Here is an 18,066-nt window from a genome sequence, read left to right as displayed (position 1 = left end):
CATAGAAATAAAAATAATAAATATATATATATTTCTTTGGCCTTTCCTTCGGCAGTTTACTCCTTGTGTTTTGCGGATGCGCAATGCCGTTCACTTCCTTATTTACGGCTCCATTAGAATGGCTCGTAAGCTCAAAAGTGCAATGTTGTGTCTTCATGTCCTACTTCAGCATGCATCTCGTTTGGAATATAAACGCTTCTACAGAGACTTTAGATTAATCAGCGTGAGATAAGAACGGAAGATTATGCCTCCCGGTTTTGGGGGGGAACGGAAGGCGGGGCTGCCATATCGGCTGACACTCTATTTTGAAGAATTCCCCGGCAAAAGTTGTGTTTAGACTGCTTTACTCTTTGTCTGCAAGAAATTGCCGATCTACAAGCTCACACAACACGTCGCATCACTTGTAGATATGCCATTTTTGCTCACGACACATGCCCACAATACAGTAGGAACATCAGGTTGAAAAGTGTTCAAATAAAATAATAAAAATAATAATTTAAAACAAATCAGGAACTATCAGGTTATGAATCTGATGTATTCTAAAAAGAAAAGAAAACTGCAGCCGATATCATTCAAAAAAATCTTGGCAAGCACTTATTCACTCCCATCTTCTTATGGAGAGTCTGTCTGTCTGTTAGTCCGTTCCCCCCGTCGCATGGCTTCTTATCCGTGTGAAAAGCCTGGGGAAAACCATTGGATATTTGCCATAGGAAGTGGGAGTCAACTTGTATTTCGCTAACCAATAACAGTACAGAGGGGCGTCGCTCCAAATTTGGTGACGTCAGCGTTCTCCACTGTTTTCTACCGGGGAGCGGAGGGGAGGAGGGGGGCGGGTGCTCAGATCGGCGAACCAATAGGATCCGTCGCCGTGTTTTCTCCCGCACTCGCCCCTCTAGACCAGAAATCACACAGGCTGGGCCAGGCTGTTGTCCTGTGGGTTCTGTGTCTCGGTTCCATTTTGATCTTGGGGGTCGAGTGTCCCGGTGCTGGTTTTTTTTATCGTACTACCGTTCTCGGCGTCAGAGTCGCTGTCGGAGTCTTTGCCGCCGTCGTGGTCCAGGGGCGTGGCTCCTTTCCTCTGAGGCAGCACGCTGAAGAAGGCCTCCTGCCAGTCGCCTTTCTCCATGTATGCCAGTATGATCTCGAACACTGCAACAACGAGAGAAAGGCTAAAACGTTCAGTCACGTTACGCCAGTATGATCTCGAACACTGCAGAAAGGCTAAAACGTTAGTCACGTTACGCCTGAATGATCTCGAACACTGCGACAAGAGAGAAACGCTAAAACGTTAACCATGTCATGAAACCAGAATGATCTCGAACACTGCGCTAAAAGGTTAACCACGTGAAACCCATCCACTGCCATATTAAATACCTAAATTACCACCCAGTGCCAGGCTATTTTCGTATTTTCTTACCTTTTAAGTATAGTCACATCTCTCCACTACGATCGCACCCCCAACCGTCGGTAATCAGAGAGCCATTTGGTGCGTGTTCGTGAATAAAATCCGTTTGAAAAAAAGAATGTCCATGTCGCTATATATCGGGCAGAAATCGCTTATCTCCAGATCTTTTCGTGGCTTACTTGATCACTCTACAGCGTCGCACACCAAAAAAAGCATCAAAAGTAGCAGATCCACAAGCTCGAAGCGTGGCGCGAAGTGATGTGTTTTGAGCTTGTCTGAAAAGTATCCGTATTTTTGGACATAATGAGGTTTCCACCCGACAAACGATACAGAGCTCAAATCTAACATGGGATGCTTTCCGGGTTTTAATGGTTTGAACCAAGCGTCCCTCTTCTGGGGGGAAAACATTAGATGAAAATAGCTTATCTACCAGCTCGTGTCTACAACCTCGATGATCTACAAGCTTGCGTCGCAGCTCAGATCAGATATTTTCGGCAAAGAGATTTGGTGTATGGGGAAAGAATCGGTGGACCTAGTTTAACACGGGGTACCACAGTGAAGTATCGGGTTTAATGGAATTAGTATTTATTCCTAGATCAGTGGTTCTCAAACCTTTTCATTTCAAAGACCCCCTGATCACTCTGAGAGTGTACACATGGAACCAAATGGACCTTTACAGGTCTGTAACTCTGAGAGTGCACAAATGGAACCAAATGAAGGAACCCTGAGGGTCCTTGGATCCCACTTTGAGAACCAGCAGGAAATTACACACGCAAATCGGGGAGGTATTCAGTACTCGTATCGACCGATACGCAAGTTATGGGTAACGGAATCAATATCGAGTAGGAAGAAATGGTATGGGTAAATCTCTAGGTACAACATGGGTGCCTGTCATACATAGAACATTATAATGTGTAAACATAGTCCTCCTCACCGTGGTTGACAGCCAGCACTTTACGTGTGTTCATCTTCACAAAGCTGCTCAGTGGGAGCTGTGCATGTTCCACACCCAGTTCCTTGGCCTTCTCAAAGGTTATGCCCTGCAAAGACAGGCAAAGCATTAAGACATACCCAGTTCCATGCCACCAGGGCCGGTTCTTAGGTAACTGCAGCGGGCACATACAGTAGGTTGGTGAACGAATAGGGAGCCAGTGTTTATTTCCGGCACTAGCTTGATCCACCCTAGTCTATGCCATGAAAAGCTCGGGTACTTTCAGGCTCGAAAATAGGCAAGAGTGAATATCTATAGGGGCACGGTGGCACAGTCGTTAGTACTAGTTAGCGACCTATGTGGCCGGTTAAGACTGAGGTTAGGGTTAGTCTTAGTAATCGGTCGGACTAACGGGAGGTCGGAACAATGACATGTTACCGGCCGGTCTGCCTTCCCGTTCGGCGTGGTTATATTTTATTATTTTAAATAAAATAAAGTACCTTGTGGTGGTTGTGGTCGACCAGGCCTCCTATGACGTAGGCCTTTGATTGGTCCAGGTGGGTGAGCACGTTGGGAGAGTCGGACGTCAGGTAGACCACCTCTTCCTTGGACAGGACCTCGTGGTAGTGCTCCGTCTTAACGGTGATGTCCTGCATGCGCACACACCACACACGTACACACACACACACAGAGGATAGCAAACAGAGGCCAGTTTAACCCATTTAGACCCGAGGACGATTCTACAAATATCTTCTAAATCCTGACAGTTTTCTGAAAAACCTATGTTTCTATGTCAGTCAAGCTTGATTCTGATTGGTCAAATGCTAAATTCAGCTGAGACCGCTGTCCAATCAAAGCCTCAGAGCACCTGCTGCGCTGCTTGGATTTTATGTTGAATTAAAGTGACAGCCATGTAAACCAAACACACAATGTAATTTACAGCTAAACGTTGCTCTCTCAAGAATGTGAAAAGGATGCAGTAACCGAAAATGTGTGTGATCAACACACACTTCCTTGTTTTCCAAGGCAACTGTGCTGCAGCTGGGCAGACAGCCAGTGCGACACTTATGGAACACTTTCAATACCGTCCGTAACCAAGGAAATAACCTCGTTTTGCCGTTACTTACACAATTTATTAATTTACCGTAGCCGTGTAATAAGTGGGATAATGTATGACGCGGCGGTAGTTGTTTAAACATCCCTTTGGTCATTGTTTCTCAACAACTGGCTTTATCCATTAGAAATGGATTATAAATAATGGAATCTTTGATGTATTTACAAGCAGCGCAGAATGAGGAGCGGTTCTGCTCACCTTCCAGTTGACCCAGCCTTTGTCATTGTCATCCATGTCCCGTTTCAACTGGCCACCCAGGCTCGTCAGATAGAACTGGAGAGAGGAAGGAGAGATCTCATCAGCACTGTCTATTTTTGACAGCAAATTTTGATTTTTGTTTTAGTCATAGCCTTTTGAATAGCTTATTTAGTTTTAGTCACATTTTAGTCACCTGGAATGTTTTCGCGTTAGTCTAGTTTTAGTCGACTAAATGTCACAAGATTTTAGTAGACTATATCCTACAGTTGATTTAGTCAACTAAAATGTATTTTGGCGGGCCTTGATGCCATCGTAATGGCTGATTTTACACTTACTGAAAATATTGTAATATTTTCAGCATGCAACCAAGTGGAAAATGACTTGCGTCTTTTACTTATAAAAAGCGGCTCCCAACGCTTATGTTTATTTCATTGATGCAGAGCAAGCTCTCCCTCGCCCCGCTCATCTTACGAATACAAATGTAGCGACTAGCAAGCCGCTGCATAATGTGAATGTGAACCATGATGTAAACAAACAGCCTTGTGATGGGACGTAGAACGGAAGTGGTTCTAGTACGCATGTCTATCTGGCAGTCCGTCACTGCTACCTAGCCACCTGACATGTACATTACAGCGTTTTCACTCATTACAGCGTCTCTGTGTAAAGGCTGAATAAAGAAATGAGAACGCAACGGGACTTTGCCGATAGAGCCTGTTACTGTCTAAAAGTGTCAAACACCAACCTGAACCGGGTGTAAGGCCCGTCGGTTCTCTGCATAGCACCTCTGGATCTGTTTGTGAAGCTTCCGGATGTCCTGAAGATGAAATGGAAAAATGTAATTTGTCATCAGCTTTTTGTGTATGCATGTCTACATTTCCAGAACAAACTGCAATGTATACATCACACTGGGATGTATACATTAGAGGTGGCCACCGTTCAGTGATTTTCACTCCAAATGACTCCATCAGTGATGGGCAATTTACCCGATCAAGAGAAACCGATATTTTATACCATTTAAGTGGTATAACAGTCAATCAGATATATAGCATAATATTGTTTTGCATCTTTAAACGTTCTCCCCTTACTCCCCACACATACAGGAACCGTTTTGGCATATAGTTTTATTCAAATGTTCCCCTTACGCACAAGATCATTATCTCATAATCGTGAGAAAAACTCATGATCCATCCCAAAAGAACCTGATGGAAGCACCTCTAAGTTTGTTGACATACATTGCATTAAACATTGCAGAATTATGTGACTGGGATGATCAGTACGGGATGACTGGGATGACCAGTACGTCACCTTGAGCGACATGAGGCCGTCGAAGCCACAATCCACCACCAGGTTACATAACATCATCACCACATACGTCACCTTGAGCGACATGAGGCCGTCGAAGCCACAGTCCTCCCCCAGGTTACATAACATCACCACCAGTACGTCACCTTGAGCGACATGAGGCCGTCGAAGCCACAGTCCACCACCAGGCGCAGAGAGCTGGCCTCCAGCGGCCGGCGGAACCTCTTCCTGGAGCTGCAGTCTTCATCGCCAGCCGGTCCCATCTGTCTCTCAGCGCGCCGCTGCTGCTTCTTCTCCTTACGCTTCTGCCTGGAGGCGAAGGGCGAGGCGACACATTTGAGTATCATTAGGAGTAACATTTGAGTACTTTTTCCACCACTGTAATGTAAAGAATGCTTACTTTCTGGCATCTCTCTCCTCCTCCCATTTCTGGTGTTTGAGCAGCTTCTTCCGTTGCCGTTTGGAAAGAGCTGCCGCACTTTCACTCACTGCACTAGTGCTACTGGTGCCAGTTGTTACTGGTGGTCCACCATCACTGGCACTGGTCATTATACCTGCCAACGTCAGACCATCAGATATGATAAAGAAATAAGAGACATATTTAATAATAACCCGTAATTACTTAAAAGTGATAAATGTCTTTATAATTGCGTTCAATTACAATTCATCACTTGGATACATGTGTATTTGTACACTGTATGTGGGACTGGCGAGAGAGAGAGAGAGAGAGAGAGAGAGAGAGACCCTGACCTTCCATCAAAAACAATCAAATACTGCCATGGTGATTTGCGTATCAAAACTATTAGCAAATAGCTATGGTCCATAGCTCTAATGCTTCTATGATTCTTCCCTGCATTAGGGCAGAATCATAGAAGCATTAGCGCTATGGACCACATTAATGAATTGAACAATTAAGGTGGACCCTCTTGTAAACGAGTGTAATGCTTAATTGGGTCGTCCACTCACAGTTAACAGTCTTTGTATTGAGTGTGTGCTTATATATACTGTAATTCTGCAAACTGTTAAATATTTACAATCAATCAACCAGAGCTACGTCGCAAATAAACATTATGGCTATTGGCTGCATAACAGTGGGCGGCTGGGGAGTCAAGTGTGTGGGGTTATATGGGCCGTCGACACATGGGTTGACCACGCAAAAAGGGTGAAATCCCCCAAAAGCAAACGCAATCAAACTCCTGCTAAATGCAGGAGTGTTGGCAGTACCTTGTGGTCCCTCATCAGTAGCGGTTACTGGTCCTTTACTGGTTCTGTTGTGTCCGTGGTGGTCCTCCTGTCGAAGCGACGAAGGAACACCTTCTTCCACAGTCTCACCAGACATCTGTTGTTGTAATTTGTTTTAACAAATAAACAACAACAACATCACACTAAACAGCAATCACTGTCTGTCTGTGGCTATGTATTAGCTCGTCGGCTAACTGTGTAAACAAACCAACAAGGACACTATCTCTTCCTTCCCTGTAGCTTTCTAAAGTCACTTTAATGTTAGAGTCACTCAATCACACTCAATCTTGTTGATAGAAGCATCAATAATGTGATATGCTGTATAGTATGCAATAAATATATACACAGCCAAACCTAGATGTTTTAAACTGTTGCTAAATGCTAACAACAGTGGAAATCCACATGTACCATGGTGAGTGACGATGGCGGCGCATAATTGACGTAATCATACCGCGCCGCGCCCAGAACGTAGCAGATCTACAAGCTCACAACGCGTCGCGTCGCGACGTGTAATGAGCTTGTAGATCTGCTACTGAAGTCAGAGCCGGCAAGATGTGTGAGCTATCAGATCTCTGCTCTACGGAGATCATCTTTTCATGAACATAAAACAAGATAGCCTCACTCACACACACACACACACACACACACACACACACACACACTCACTCACTCACTGTCTCACTCACACACACACGCGCACGCACACACACACGCACACACACACACACACACACACACACACACACACACACACACACACACACACACACACACACTATTATGTTATAGTATTACTGTTATGTAATTTATTATTATTGGTCAATCAATATGGTGCTATGTCATTTAATGGACTATTTTGTTTACTTTTGAGGACCACATTGTTGGATTGAAGTTATAATTTGTGATTGATTGATTGATTGATTGATTGATTGATTGACATTTCTATTTCACAGTATGTAGATAGAATGAATGTGTATACATTTCAAACGAAAGCACAAGTCAATACAAAATCTGTTATGGTGGACGAACCATGATAAACCATGACCCAGAGAGTGCCTGCCTGGAATCCACTTTGAGAAGCACTGCCATAGACAATAGATATTCACACACACAGTATAGAAAACGTTAGAAATTATGGAGATAGGCCTACATATTTTTTTCTTTTGCAGACATGCTATCTGGGTAAGATACCAAGAAATGTCATGCCCACAACATCCTCCGCCTCTATAACAGGATACTGAATTCAGGCCAACAAATAGCTCTAAAATGCACCAGCTTACAGTATAAGTATATAAGTAGGCCTACATGCATTTTGTGATAAATTAAACAATACTTACAGACAGACAAAAATGCTCAATTGTTTTACTAGTAAAAGTACAATCTTACTTGAAATGTGATGTGAGAAAATGACAGAGAGGGTCGGAGACGAGAAATGTTCTTGAGGTGGAAGAAGGCAGTTTTGGTGACTTGGTTGACATGTCATGGGGGAGGAATGAAAGGGTGGGGTCAAAAATGATGCCAAGGTTGCGGGTGGACGGTGTGACAGTTGATCCATCAATGTTGAGTGATAAATCTTGGGTGGAACTGGTGAGGGAGTTGGATCATCATCTTATCTTCATCTTCTCATCTTCTGTGCTCAGTCTGAGACACTGTAAATTGCCACTACATTTTGTATTTTTTTTTTATTGCTGCAAGAAAACTATGCACAGCATCACTATACACACACACCTGTCCTCTTTCATTCCTTAGCCCCTATACTTTCATTATTTTTACTTTAATTTAACTTTTTTGGTGTTGGTTCTTAATGATGGGCAGTTGAGTGTGTTCTTGTAACATTAAAGAGAGATCGATATCATGAGGCTATATAGGAAAACGGTGGTCTGTGGTCTAGAATCAAGATTATAAAAAGACACACACAGGAAGGAGGTGTGTGTGTGTGTGTGTGTGTGTGTGTGTGTGTGTGTGTGTGTGTGTGTGTGTGTGTGTGTGTGACTGTGTGCGTGCGTGTGTGTGTGTGTGTGTGTGTTCGTGCGTGCGTGTGTGTTCATAGGTGCACAACAGAGTGTGATATGTCATAATGTGATATTTACGTAACAGTGCTGTCTACGTTCAGGACATTGAAGATACTGTACGTCCTCCTCAGTGTATCGTCAAGAGGTGGAACATATCAAATACCTGCAAGAAAGATTCAAGACACGTTATACCGGTAGAAATGGCTAAACATTCTGACAACATTGAGTTCCAAGAGGTAGAAAACATAACAATCTATGAGAGTGTTGAGACCATCACTGCCATTCAGGAGAGGGATCTAAAGAAGATACTGCAGTCTGGTAGGAGACTAAAACAATTCACTATGAAAATAACCGTTAACTTCTTTAAACAAGAGCTGGAAAAAGTATACTCAAATGGGCATTGGCATCAAAATGTAGGCTACTTAAAGTGCCTAAAGTAAAAGTCATTATACAGACTGCCTCATTTCAACTTTTAAAATGTCCAAATCTTCTGAAAATAGCAGGTTTTAATAACTAGATTGGCTATTTTCAAATGGCCAAAGTATATAGTGCTGAAGTGCAGGTTACTGTATGTTTTGAAATAATAAGAGTTCAAGTATATAATACTCAATTACATTACAAATAACTCAAATTATTATTTAAGTAGGCCTACAGTAAGTAAATGTACTTAGTTACTATCACTGCACAAGAGTTTAAAAAAATGTAACTGGTCTCAAACTAACCTCTTGTGCGTGTGTGCGTGCGTGCGTGCGTGCATGCGTGCGCGTGTGTCCTCCAGACATAAGACGGTACAAGCGGGTTGGAGTCGGTGTTGGATTGCTCTGTGCTGTTCTAGCTCTCCTCAACGTTGCTGTTCCACTGTATCTCCGTAAGTCAATAAAGTGTCTAGTTTCAAAATGTATTTGATGTTTTATACATCTGTGATGATCCAACGTGTTTGTAATATAGATTTAGTAGCAGCAACAGAAGCTGTATAGACGCAGTAGTATAGTTGTACAATATTAACTTTAAATTTTGCCTGTCTTCTTAATTAGTGGATAACCAATATTGTATCCGTACAGGTCAGTACTACACGGTGGGGAGAGACCGATGGGTGATCAGTTTCGTAAAAATATATTTTATGACAATTCTTTCAATTGAGTTATGGGGGTCCTTGCCAATTAAAATGTTTGAGAACCACTGTCCTAGTGCAGTTGTTCTCAACCAGTGGTCTGGGGACCACCAGTGGTCCTTGAGGGGGTTCCAGGTGGTCCCCAGGTTAAATTATGTAAGAGTTGTTAAGCACATGGACCCTTATTAGATCATTAACTCTTGAGAGCGTAATATGAAACCAAATGGACCCGTTTCATTTAACACCAGCCTGGGAGCCTGATGGAGGGGAAAGAAAACTGGTTGAAATAACTTCGGGGCTCTCCCCAGGTTGGCAGACGGACAGTAGTAGTAGCACCCAGGGTTACAGCATTGTGGGTTGGGTTACAAAAATCGGGGGATAAAAATGTAAAAGGAATATTGTTTCCATACAGATCAAACCAAAATGGTGGAGAGAGTACAACTAGTGAACAGTTACAAGCAATTACTGGCCAACCTGACCAGAGAGAGAGACCAATTACTGGACAGTTTGACCAGAGAGAGAGACAAATTACTGGACAGCAACAACAACCGAGATTGCCTGAAGTGTGGTCAGTGAGACATCCGTTTTTATTAATTGTTATATGTGTCATAAATGTGGCTAATGACATTGTTTTGTTGATAGAATCAAGTGGATTCACATATGGTGATGGTCTGTGTTATTACATCTCTAATGGGAAGATGAACTGGACGGAGAGCAGACAGTGGTGTAGAGACAGACAATCTGACCTGATTGTCATAAAGAGCCAAAAAAAACAGGTATGATCTAGTCTAGATCTAGTTTCTCAGTAGGCTGCATGTCTGTACTGACGGAAGACCACAGCAGACCACAGTGTGTGGGCGTGCGTGCGTGTGCGTGTGTGTGAGACAGTGTGCGTGTGTGCGTGCGTGCGTGCGTTCTGTAACTTATGTCTCTTTGTGCAGACCAACATCTATTGTACAGTTTAGAAAAAAGTAGCCTGAGCTAACGTGTTAGGTTTGCCACGGCCCAGGCCATAAAAGCCATGTTTTATCTGCAACCTTGTTAGTCACCCTAATGAAGGCAGTTGTGCCGCGTAGGTGCATTTTAGTCTTGCTATGCATTAGCCACTTTAAATGACAGATTGTACATCAGTAACCATCAGATTCTGTCCATGCAGGACTTTGTTGAACGTGTCAACAAGAGAGTGTGGCTGGGTTTGACCGACAGGGAGGAAGAGGATGTATTCTGGTGGGTGGATGGAACACCTCTGAGTCTGACCACATCGACGTAAGAGCTCATCATCTACTATTCTACTTTTGACCATCATTCTTCTGAATTGTATTAAATGTTATTATAAAATACAAACCGTCAGTTGAGGCCAGCTAGTTCATCTTTTTTGTAGCTATGTACTTTGTATCTTTTGCAGCAGCTACAAATGTCGGCTGCATCTTTACATCTTCATGTCGCTGACTTCCATTGACAATGAATGGTAGACTGCTGTATCTTTGCATGTGCCTGTGTGAACGCACCATAAGACTTGTTTACTTGTGTTTTAGTTTTTTTAGAAAAAAAGAAAAATCCTTGTAAAGGTACTGCATTAAATCTGTTCCTACTTCTCCAGGTACTGGGCGACTGGTCAGCCTAATAACCATCAAAGACATAACGGAATGCAAGACTGTGTTGAGTTTAATGATGGTTTGGAAGTTTGGGCTTCAAGAGGATGGAACGATGCACCCTGTTCTTATTCTAGGAACTGGATCTGTGAAAGAGATTTGTGCTGAGACCACCATTGTCACCATGGGTGCGGTCGGGTATAAAATGGTGTTTCCTGCACGAAAATTATACGATCACTTTCTCAACATTTTCTCACCATGTTTGTTTGTTATCTCACAATTTGTTTCCTCGTATTAATTTTATTTTCCATGTAACTTTCTCATCGAATGTGTGCTTTTGTAAGAATTGTCGATGTTCATGTTGTTGCAAACTTCTGTTTTTTATTGTAGTTTTATTTTATTAGGGGGGGGGGGGGGGGTGTCATCATCATCTGAGTATCAGGTCATTGCTTTTTTTTGTCTTCTTTTTTAATGTTATCATTATTATTATTAGTCCCTTTGTTTATCTTCTTTCTTTAACAAAATGAAAACATTGAAAACAAATGGCTGTTAGTAATGTTAGTTAAAAGTGGCACTATATGTAGCTTTTTGTAATTTAATTTAATTTAGTCCAATCTGTATGGTAGAGTATGTTAGGGATAATATCTGGCTAGGTGGTCATTGACAGGGAGTTTAACCACCAAGGGTCATTGACAGGGAGTTTAACGACCCAGGCTGGAGGTGAATTATATCCCGACAATGACCAGCTAGCCAGATATTATCCCGCTTATTACATGGCTACCTAACATAAATTAATACATTGACCCAAAACACAAGAAAAAAAGTATCCCATAAGTTCACACTGGCTGCGTCTGCCCAGCTGCAAGTCTGCAGCACTGTCGGAAAACAAGGAAGTGAGTTGATCAAATAGAATCAATTTCCGGGTACTGCTTCGTCTATTTCTCGCGGCTCAAATGTTTTCTTTTTGGCTGTTGGAAACGGCAATAAATCAACGAGGCCCAGCAGGTGATCAGAGGGTTTGATTAGGCAGCGGTCTGTTATAGAGCGGAATTCAGCGTTTGACCAATCAGAATCAAGCATTCAACCAAGCCATGCAATAATACAATATAACTTATACAATCTGTATGGTAGAGTATGTGAATACAATATAACTTCAAAATCTACGGTAGTCTCGTGTTACCAGACATGCCTCTCGCAATTTTCAAATTGTCTATTTTTGCTTAGCAGAAATGGAAATAAAAATATTTTAAAAAATATTTTCATGAACGGAAATGGCTTCTTTCTTACTCGAATTTTGGGAGGTGTAGTTCCAGACTCTATATACTAGTATATACAGTAGCATTTCGAGATTGTGGAATAGTACGCGAGACAGGAAAGTTACATGCTTGCTGATATTATAATTGTTTATTCCCACAATGTCTCTCTCTCTGTGTCTCACTCTCTGATAACAGCACTGAGAGGGTTCAGAATACTACAATACAAACTGAATCCTCGGTCGGTGTGGATATATAATGTACAAATTTAACCCTATAAGCCCAAACCACACCAATGATTCGCCATGCAACTACTTAGGCCTACAAGTTACAACCATTATCCCCAATGGCAAATAGCAAGGAGTAGCATCGGTACAGTTGACCTTAAAACTGTTTTGTTGCCAGGAGTTGCAACTGGTGTTGGTTTGGGCTTTAGTGGTACCAGTCGGTGAGATGTAGGACTGGTGTTAATGGTGTGGTTTGGGCTTTAGTGGTACCAGTCAGTGAGATGTATGGACTGGTGTTAATGGTGTGGTTGGGCTTTATAGTGGTGAGAGCTGGGAAGCTCTTCTCTCCTCTGTTCTCTAGAGCCAGACGAGTCCCCAGTGGCTCATCTCTCACACGGAGAGATGGACACTGAGATAATGATAATGAGACTGTGTGTGTGTGTGTGTGTGTGTGTGTGTGTGTGTGTGTGTGTGTGTGTGTGTGTGTGTGTGTGAGAGAGAGAGAGAGAGAGAGAGAGAGAGAAGCATAGAGAGAGAGAGAGAGAGAGGAGAGAGAGAGAAGCATAGAGAGAGAGACAGACAGACAGACAGACAGACAGACAGACAGACAGACAGACAGGCAGGCAGGCAGACAGACAGACAGACAGACAGACAGACAGACAGACAGACAGACAGACAGACAGACAGACAGACAGACAGACAGACAGACAGACAGACAGACAGACAGACAGACAGACAGACAGACAGACAGACAGACAGACAGACAGGTCTCTTTCGTGGAATGCACCATTTACCTGGGCGAGGGTATAGCAGTCTCTCGTCGCAGGCCGGACAGACGTGGGGCAGGTGGAGCAGCAGGGTGGGATTCTTCGGGCTCGGGGCAACCAATCAGGAGGGTGACTCGTTATTGACAGGTAGGGGCGTGTCATGGTGATGTTTATTTGTTGATTTGTGAGAAGAGGCTGGGAACTTATGATGTAAAGGCATCACACGCTGCAACACGCACACACACACACACACACACACACACAAACACACACACACACACGCACACACACACACACACACACACACACACACACACACACACACACACACACAGAGAGAGAGAGAGAGAGAGAGAGAGAGAGAGGAGTCATAATCACATCTTTCCCACCATTCCGTCCAGAGATCTTCCTGATAACTGGCCAATCAGGACAGGCAGCCATGGGTTGTTTATTGGGGTCACGGGGGAGTGGCCTGTCGATCTAACAAGCCAATGATGGGTGGGCGTGAAGCTGATCACCGATAAAGCCTCTCAGCCAATCACAGACGGCCCTGAGACACAAGCAGGTCCCACAGGAGCAAAGGGGCGTGTCTGTGAATGTAGAGAGGTCTCTCTCTGTGTGTGTGTGTGTGTGTGTGTGTGTGTGTGTGTGTGTGTGTGTGTGTGTGTGTGTGTGTGTGTGTGTGTGCGTGCGTGCGTGTGCATTACATAAGCACAAGTGACTGTGTTCTACTGCTGTGGTTCCCAAACAGGGGGTTGGGACCCCTAACTTATTTCAGTCCCCAGATGATCAGTGCAACATTGTTTTCTAGCTCAACAACAAACAAACCAACATACAGTATAAGCGTATCCATGACATCTGCACAAGTGGCATGTAATGGAGTTGGAACAACAGGTGTTCAGGAGGAGGAGAGACGATGATACATAATTAAATATCCATCTCCGCTCCGTTACTGACAGCGATAATCATGGTCAGAATACCATGCGGAAATAACAATGTACAATTCATGCCTTTAGCAAAGTGTTTATTGAACTCAACACACAATGGAAATGAATCACATAAATATAGTGCAAAAAGACAGGTAAACAATGAACCTATTTGTCTAATAAACAACATGCTATCTCAACATCATTCTGTACATTTCAAACTATAGCATAGCAGGTAAACAATGGACATATATAGCATCTGTCTAAATAACATGCACAGTCAAAACTAATATCAGAGATATAAAACATGACAATGCGTGACCAAGAAAGCAATATCTTTATAACCTAAAGTTTAGCATCAATCGATGCTCCAGGCAGGGGGTCTCCAGCTAAATTATCGATGGTTATAAACCAAAATGGACCCTTACAATTCCCAGGTCTGTAACTCTTGAGTGTGTACAAATGGAGCCGTGTGTGTGTGTGTGTGTGTGTGCGCGCGTGCGTGCATGCGCTCACATTCAGTTCATTGTAAGTGTCATTACAACAGTATAGTTTATGTGAATATCACATGAACTCTGCTCTCAGAATCTTGTCTGAGTGTTTGTCAAACACATGAGGGTTCTCAGAACCTAATTTAGGCTCTGCCCTTTCTCCCCAAAAAATAGTGTAAGAATACCAGATCTAACTTATAGATCAGGGCATACTGTAGGCCTACTGTACATCCTCCTTCAGGAGTAGATCTGGTTATAATGGAAATGCAGTGGTGGAAAGTAACTAAGTACATTTACTGTACAATTTTTAGGTATTTTTTACTTTACCTGAGTTTTTCCAATTTCCAATACTTTTACTTCTACTCCACTATACATCTCAGAGACACACAAATTGTACTTTTACTACACTACAATTATTTTAAAACTTTACTTACTAGTTACTTTGTAGATTTAGATTATTATTACATAACATGCACACAATTTGTCGCAACGCGACATACATTTGAGAACTTCAATTTGGACATTCTGCATAATTGGAACTTTTAAGTACATTTTGATGCCAATACTTTTGCACTTTCACTCAAGTGCATTTTGAATTCCGGACTTTTGCTTGTAACAGAGTAGTTCTTCATTGCAGTATTGATACTTATACTTAAAGAAAAGAGTACTTTTCCCACCCCGGATTAGAAGGCATCGTCCTCAGGTCCGAACGGGTAAAAGAGGCTGTCAGGACTGCTCTCTCCGTCCAGGAGACTCCTCCCACAGCTGGAGTCTGGAGACGACATTCCCTGGAAAATCGACTCCCCTTCGTCGTCGCCGCCGCTCGCCGCCACCGCCGCTGCACGATCCTCCTGGTCGCCGAGCAGAGTGGACAGGAAGTGGATGTACTTCATGGACAGCCGGAGGATGTCGTTCTTGCTCAGCTTCCTGTCGGGGGGGTGGGTGGGGATCAGGTCTCGGAGCTCGGAGAAGGCCCCGTTGACGTTGTGCTGGCGCCAGCGCTCCCGCGTGTTGGTGGAGGAACGACCCCGCACCATGACCCTGGGCTGGGAGGAGCCTGGGGGGGGGACAGAGGGGGGTCAGAGGTCAACATACCGTAGCGTTGCTGTCGGGGAAAGAAACCTTGTACGTCAATATTGAAACTAATTTCTTTCTTTTATTTTTTAGGGGCAAACGCATGGCTTTCCGAAATTACACCATAGGCCAGCCAAGTGATTGATTGATTGATTGATTGATTGAAAATTGTTTGTAGAATGGGTAGTTCAACGAAAGTACAGGTCAATACAAAATCATGCGCAGAAGTAGTAGCAGAAATGACTACAGATCGGTTATTCATGTTATTTTGGAAAGTCAAGTCAAACTGAAAGTGATTAAGTCTGTGGGTTTTAAAATATTAAACAATAAAAGAATGGCTTGTGACTAAAATAATATGATTGGATCCATGGGAATACAGGTTCATTATTCCCTTTCCTGAAAAGTAATGCTTTTTTCATTCACAAGCAAATAATAATAATAATAATCCTACCATCATTGCTGTCCATTTCATATGGCACAGGTCTTCGTTTGATTCTGTTGTTGTTGTTGTTGTTGGGGTTCATAATATCGCACTTCTCTGAAACGCTGCACAACAAGACATGACATAATATTATTTTGGTTCGTGGGATCACTCAAAAAAAATCCAAGAAATCTTAGAATATGTGGCATATATATGTATAGAGATCATTTTTGTCTTCCTTTCCCTGCAATGTCTGTGTGCTATAATCATGGAAGTCTATTGATGGGTTTCTTTCAAATCAATTAAAAAACGTATAAATCTTATAAACGGAATGATGTGTAGGTTGTCAATCATTAGACACAAAAAAACTACAGTAAAACATCACAATGAAACATATACAGTTTACATTAACCCTAGAACGCTTTAAACATTTTGTCACGCCATCACTACTAAACACATGCAGGATTATATGAACAGGAGTTTAAATTCTTACCTGTTGTTATAGTTATAGTCCAGAAGAGGCTGCTGTTGTTGCAGCAGCTCGTGGTGGTACAGCATGGTGGTGGTTGTGTTCACAGGGAGCGGATGACTCAACCACACCATGCCTGCTGCAGCTGCGAGGTTCCCGGCGAGGGGTTTGTCAGTGTGCCGCTGTCTGTGCAGTCAGTGCACGGATCGGAGCGAATCGACTATTAGTGGCTGTGATGTTGTTTGGTTAGGCTTGGTTTGTGTTCGGCTTTTAATTTATAGGCCTCTCTCTCCTGCATGCTCTCCACGCCTCCTGAGTCCTGGCATCCATCAGAGGCCGGTGTCTTTGTGGTCCACTCCCCGGGGACACACGCCCCTCTGCGGGGCTGAGGGGACGTCCAAGGACCGCTGGGACTGCTGCGTCGTGCTTTCCGGTGTCTGGCCATGGCCAACAGATATGATACCCCTCCTCGTGCCCCCCCCCCCCCCCCCACACACACACACACACACACACACACCTCCTTTTCAGGGGTGAAAAGGAGCCAAATGTCAAACTAGGGGGTTTTCTGAATCCATTCCAATCCAAGCATTATAGTTTTGCACAAAAAGACTCATTGGGCTAAAACAAAAGGCCATAGCCACTGTGATTTTTGTTTTTTTGTGCAAAAATGCTTAATTGGAATGGATTCTTGACACGTCAGTGTCACATCACATGCTATACTAGTATACTTAAATTATGAAATTTAATTAAATTTAGGGGAAAAATGCCTAATTGTGCCTTAACAGGCTGTTTAATGGTGGCCATGGATTTGGAGCTCTCGAATTTTGCCAGCATGTTTGCGAGGGGCATATATAAGGGCTCAATTCGTTTTTTACCCTTCATGATAATGATAAATCCACTGAGAAACGGACCTGCTCTCCGCGGTCATGGAAGCATCAGATATTACCCAACTAGTGAGTAGTGTGTCGTCAGTCGTGCCGCCGTGGCCGTGGGAGGACTCCTTTCCTCCGGGCTCTGGCCTCACGACGCACCGCGGGGGTGCATGGCCCCTGTCCGTATACCCCTACTACCCTACTGGGGAGTCGTGATGCCGCTGACTGAGGAGGGAGGGATTCTGGTGCTGCATGCAGTCCTCCTCCCCCTCCGCTTCTGTCCCACCAGCATAAGTTCCTCTTGATTTTCACAAACGATAAGAAAACAAAGCAAAAATAACACTGAATGGTAAGAGTAATATAGTTAGTGATACATTCATATGTTGAGGGGAGGGTCCTGGCTAATGTGGCTATAATGTGTGTCTGTTTCTATGTTATTTTTGTTCCAAAGAGAGCCGTTTACTTAATCTGTTTACATAATTTGGAAACAAACTGCTTTGATGCCTTCCTTTAAATGTTCGCACTCTTTTTGCAGCTTTTAGACTTTTGTCATGCAGATTTAAATGAAACACTGTTTTTTATAAAGATAAATATCTATTTTATGATTTTTATCCATTAAACTCGATCTGCATGTGACCAAAAAAAATTGACGTATACGG

At 43.2% G+C, this 18,066-nt stretch overlaps 2 protein-coding genes across 2 annotated transcripts; both read right to left on the bottom strand.

Annotated features, from left to right (window-relative positions):
* Positions 1-327: 327 nt before the first annotated feature.
* On the bottom strand, positions 328-6,586 carry trmt10a (tRNA methyltransferase 10A). The gene is made up of 8 exons (XM_080792032.1): positions 6,175-6,586; positions 5,351-5,504; positions 5,097-5,259; positions 4,391-4,462; positions 3,649-3,723; positions 2,837-2,986; positions 2,340-2,445; positions 328-1,149 (listed from the first exon to the last, which is right to left on the bottom strand). The coding sequence occupies exons 1-8, from the start codon at positions 6,287-6,289 to the stop codon at positions 905-907; spliced, it is 1,080 nt and encodes a 359-aa protein (XP_080648158.1). The 5' UTR covers positions 6,290-6,586; the 3' UTR covers positions 328-904.
* An 8,668-nt stretch (positions 6,587-15,254) lies between these two features.
* On the bottom strand, positions 15,255-16,867 carry LOC308335268 (T-cell acute lymphocytic leukemia protein 1 homolog; the record flags this gene model as incomplete). The annotated part of the gene is made up of 3 exons (XM_080792286.1): positions 16,560-16,867; positions 16,097-16,191; positions 15,255-15,628 (listed from the first exon to the last, which is right to left on the bottom strand). Exons 1-3 carry the CDS (start codon positions 16,667-16,669, stop codon positions 15,255-15,257), a joined length of 579 nt encoding a protein of 192 aa, XP_080648412.1. The 5' UTR covers positions 16,670-16,867.
* Between the last annotated feature and the right edge of the window lie 1,199 nt (positions 16,868-18,066).

The sequence above is a fragment of the Protomyctophum bolini genome, assembly GCF_963924005.1.
Source record: "Protomyctophum bolini genome assembly, chromosome: 20".
Classification (NCBI taxonomy): domain Eukaryota; kingdom Metazoa; phylum Chordata; class Actinopteri; order Myctophiformes; family Myctophidae; genus Protomyctophum; species Protomyctophum bolini.
Note: the sequence above shows the minus strand (reverse complement) of the source record. Positions and strands in the feature narration are given on the sequence as shown.

Excerpts from the sequence above, each read along its gene's own strand:
- trmt10a (XM_080792032.1), bottom strand. The coding sequence starts at position 6,289 with ATGTCTGGTGAGACTGTGGAAGAAGGTGTTCCTTCGTCGCTTCGACAG. Across the intron at positions 5,260-5,350 it reads GAGGAGAGAGATGCCAGAAA|GCAGAAGCGTAAGGAGAAGA; the intron begins GTAAGCATTCTT and ends CTTCGCCTCCAG. Across the intron at positions 3,724-4,390 it reads GGGCCTTACACCCGGTTCAG|TTCTATCTGACGAGCCTGGG; the intron begins GTTGGTGTTTGA and ends TCCTCTCTCCAG.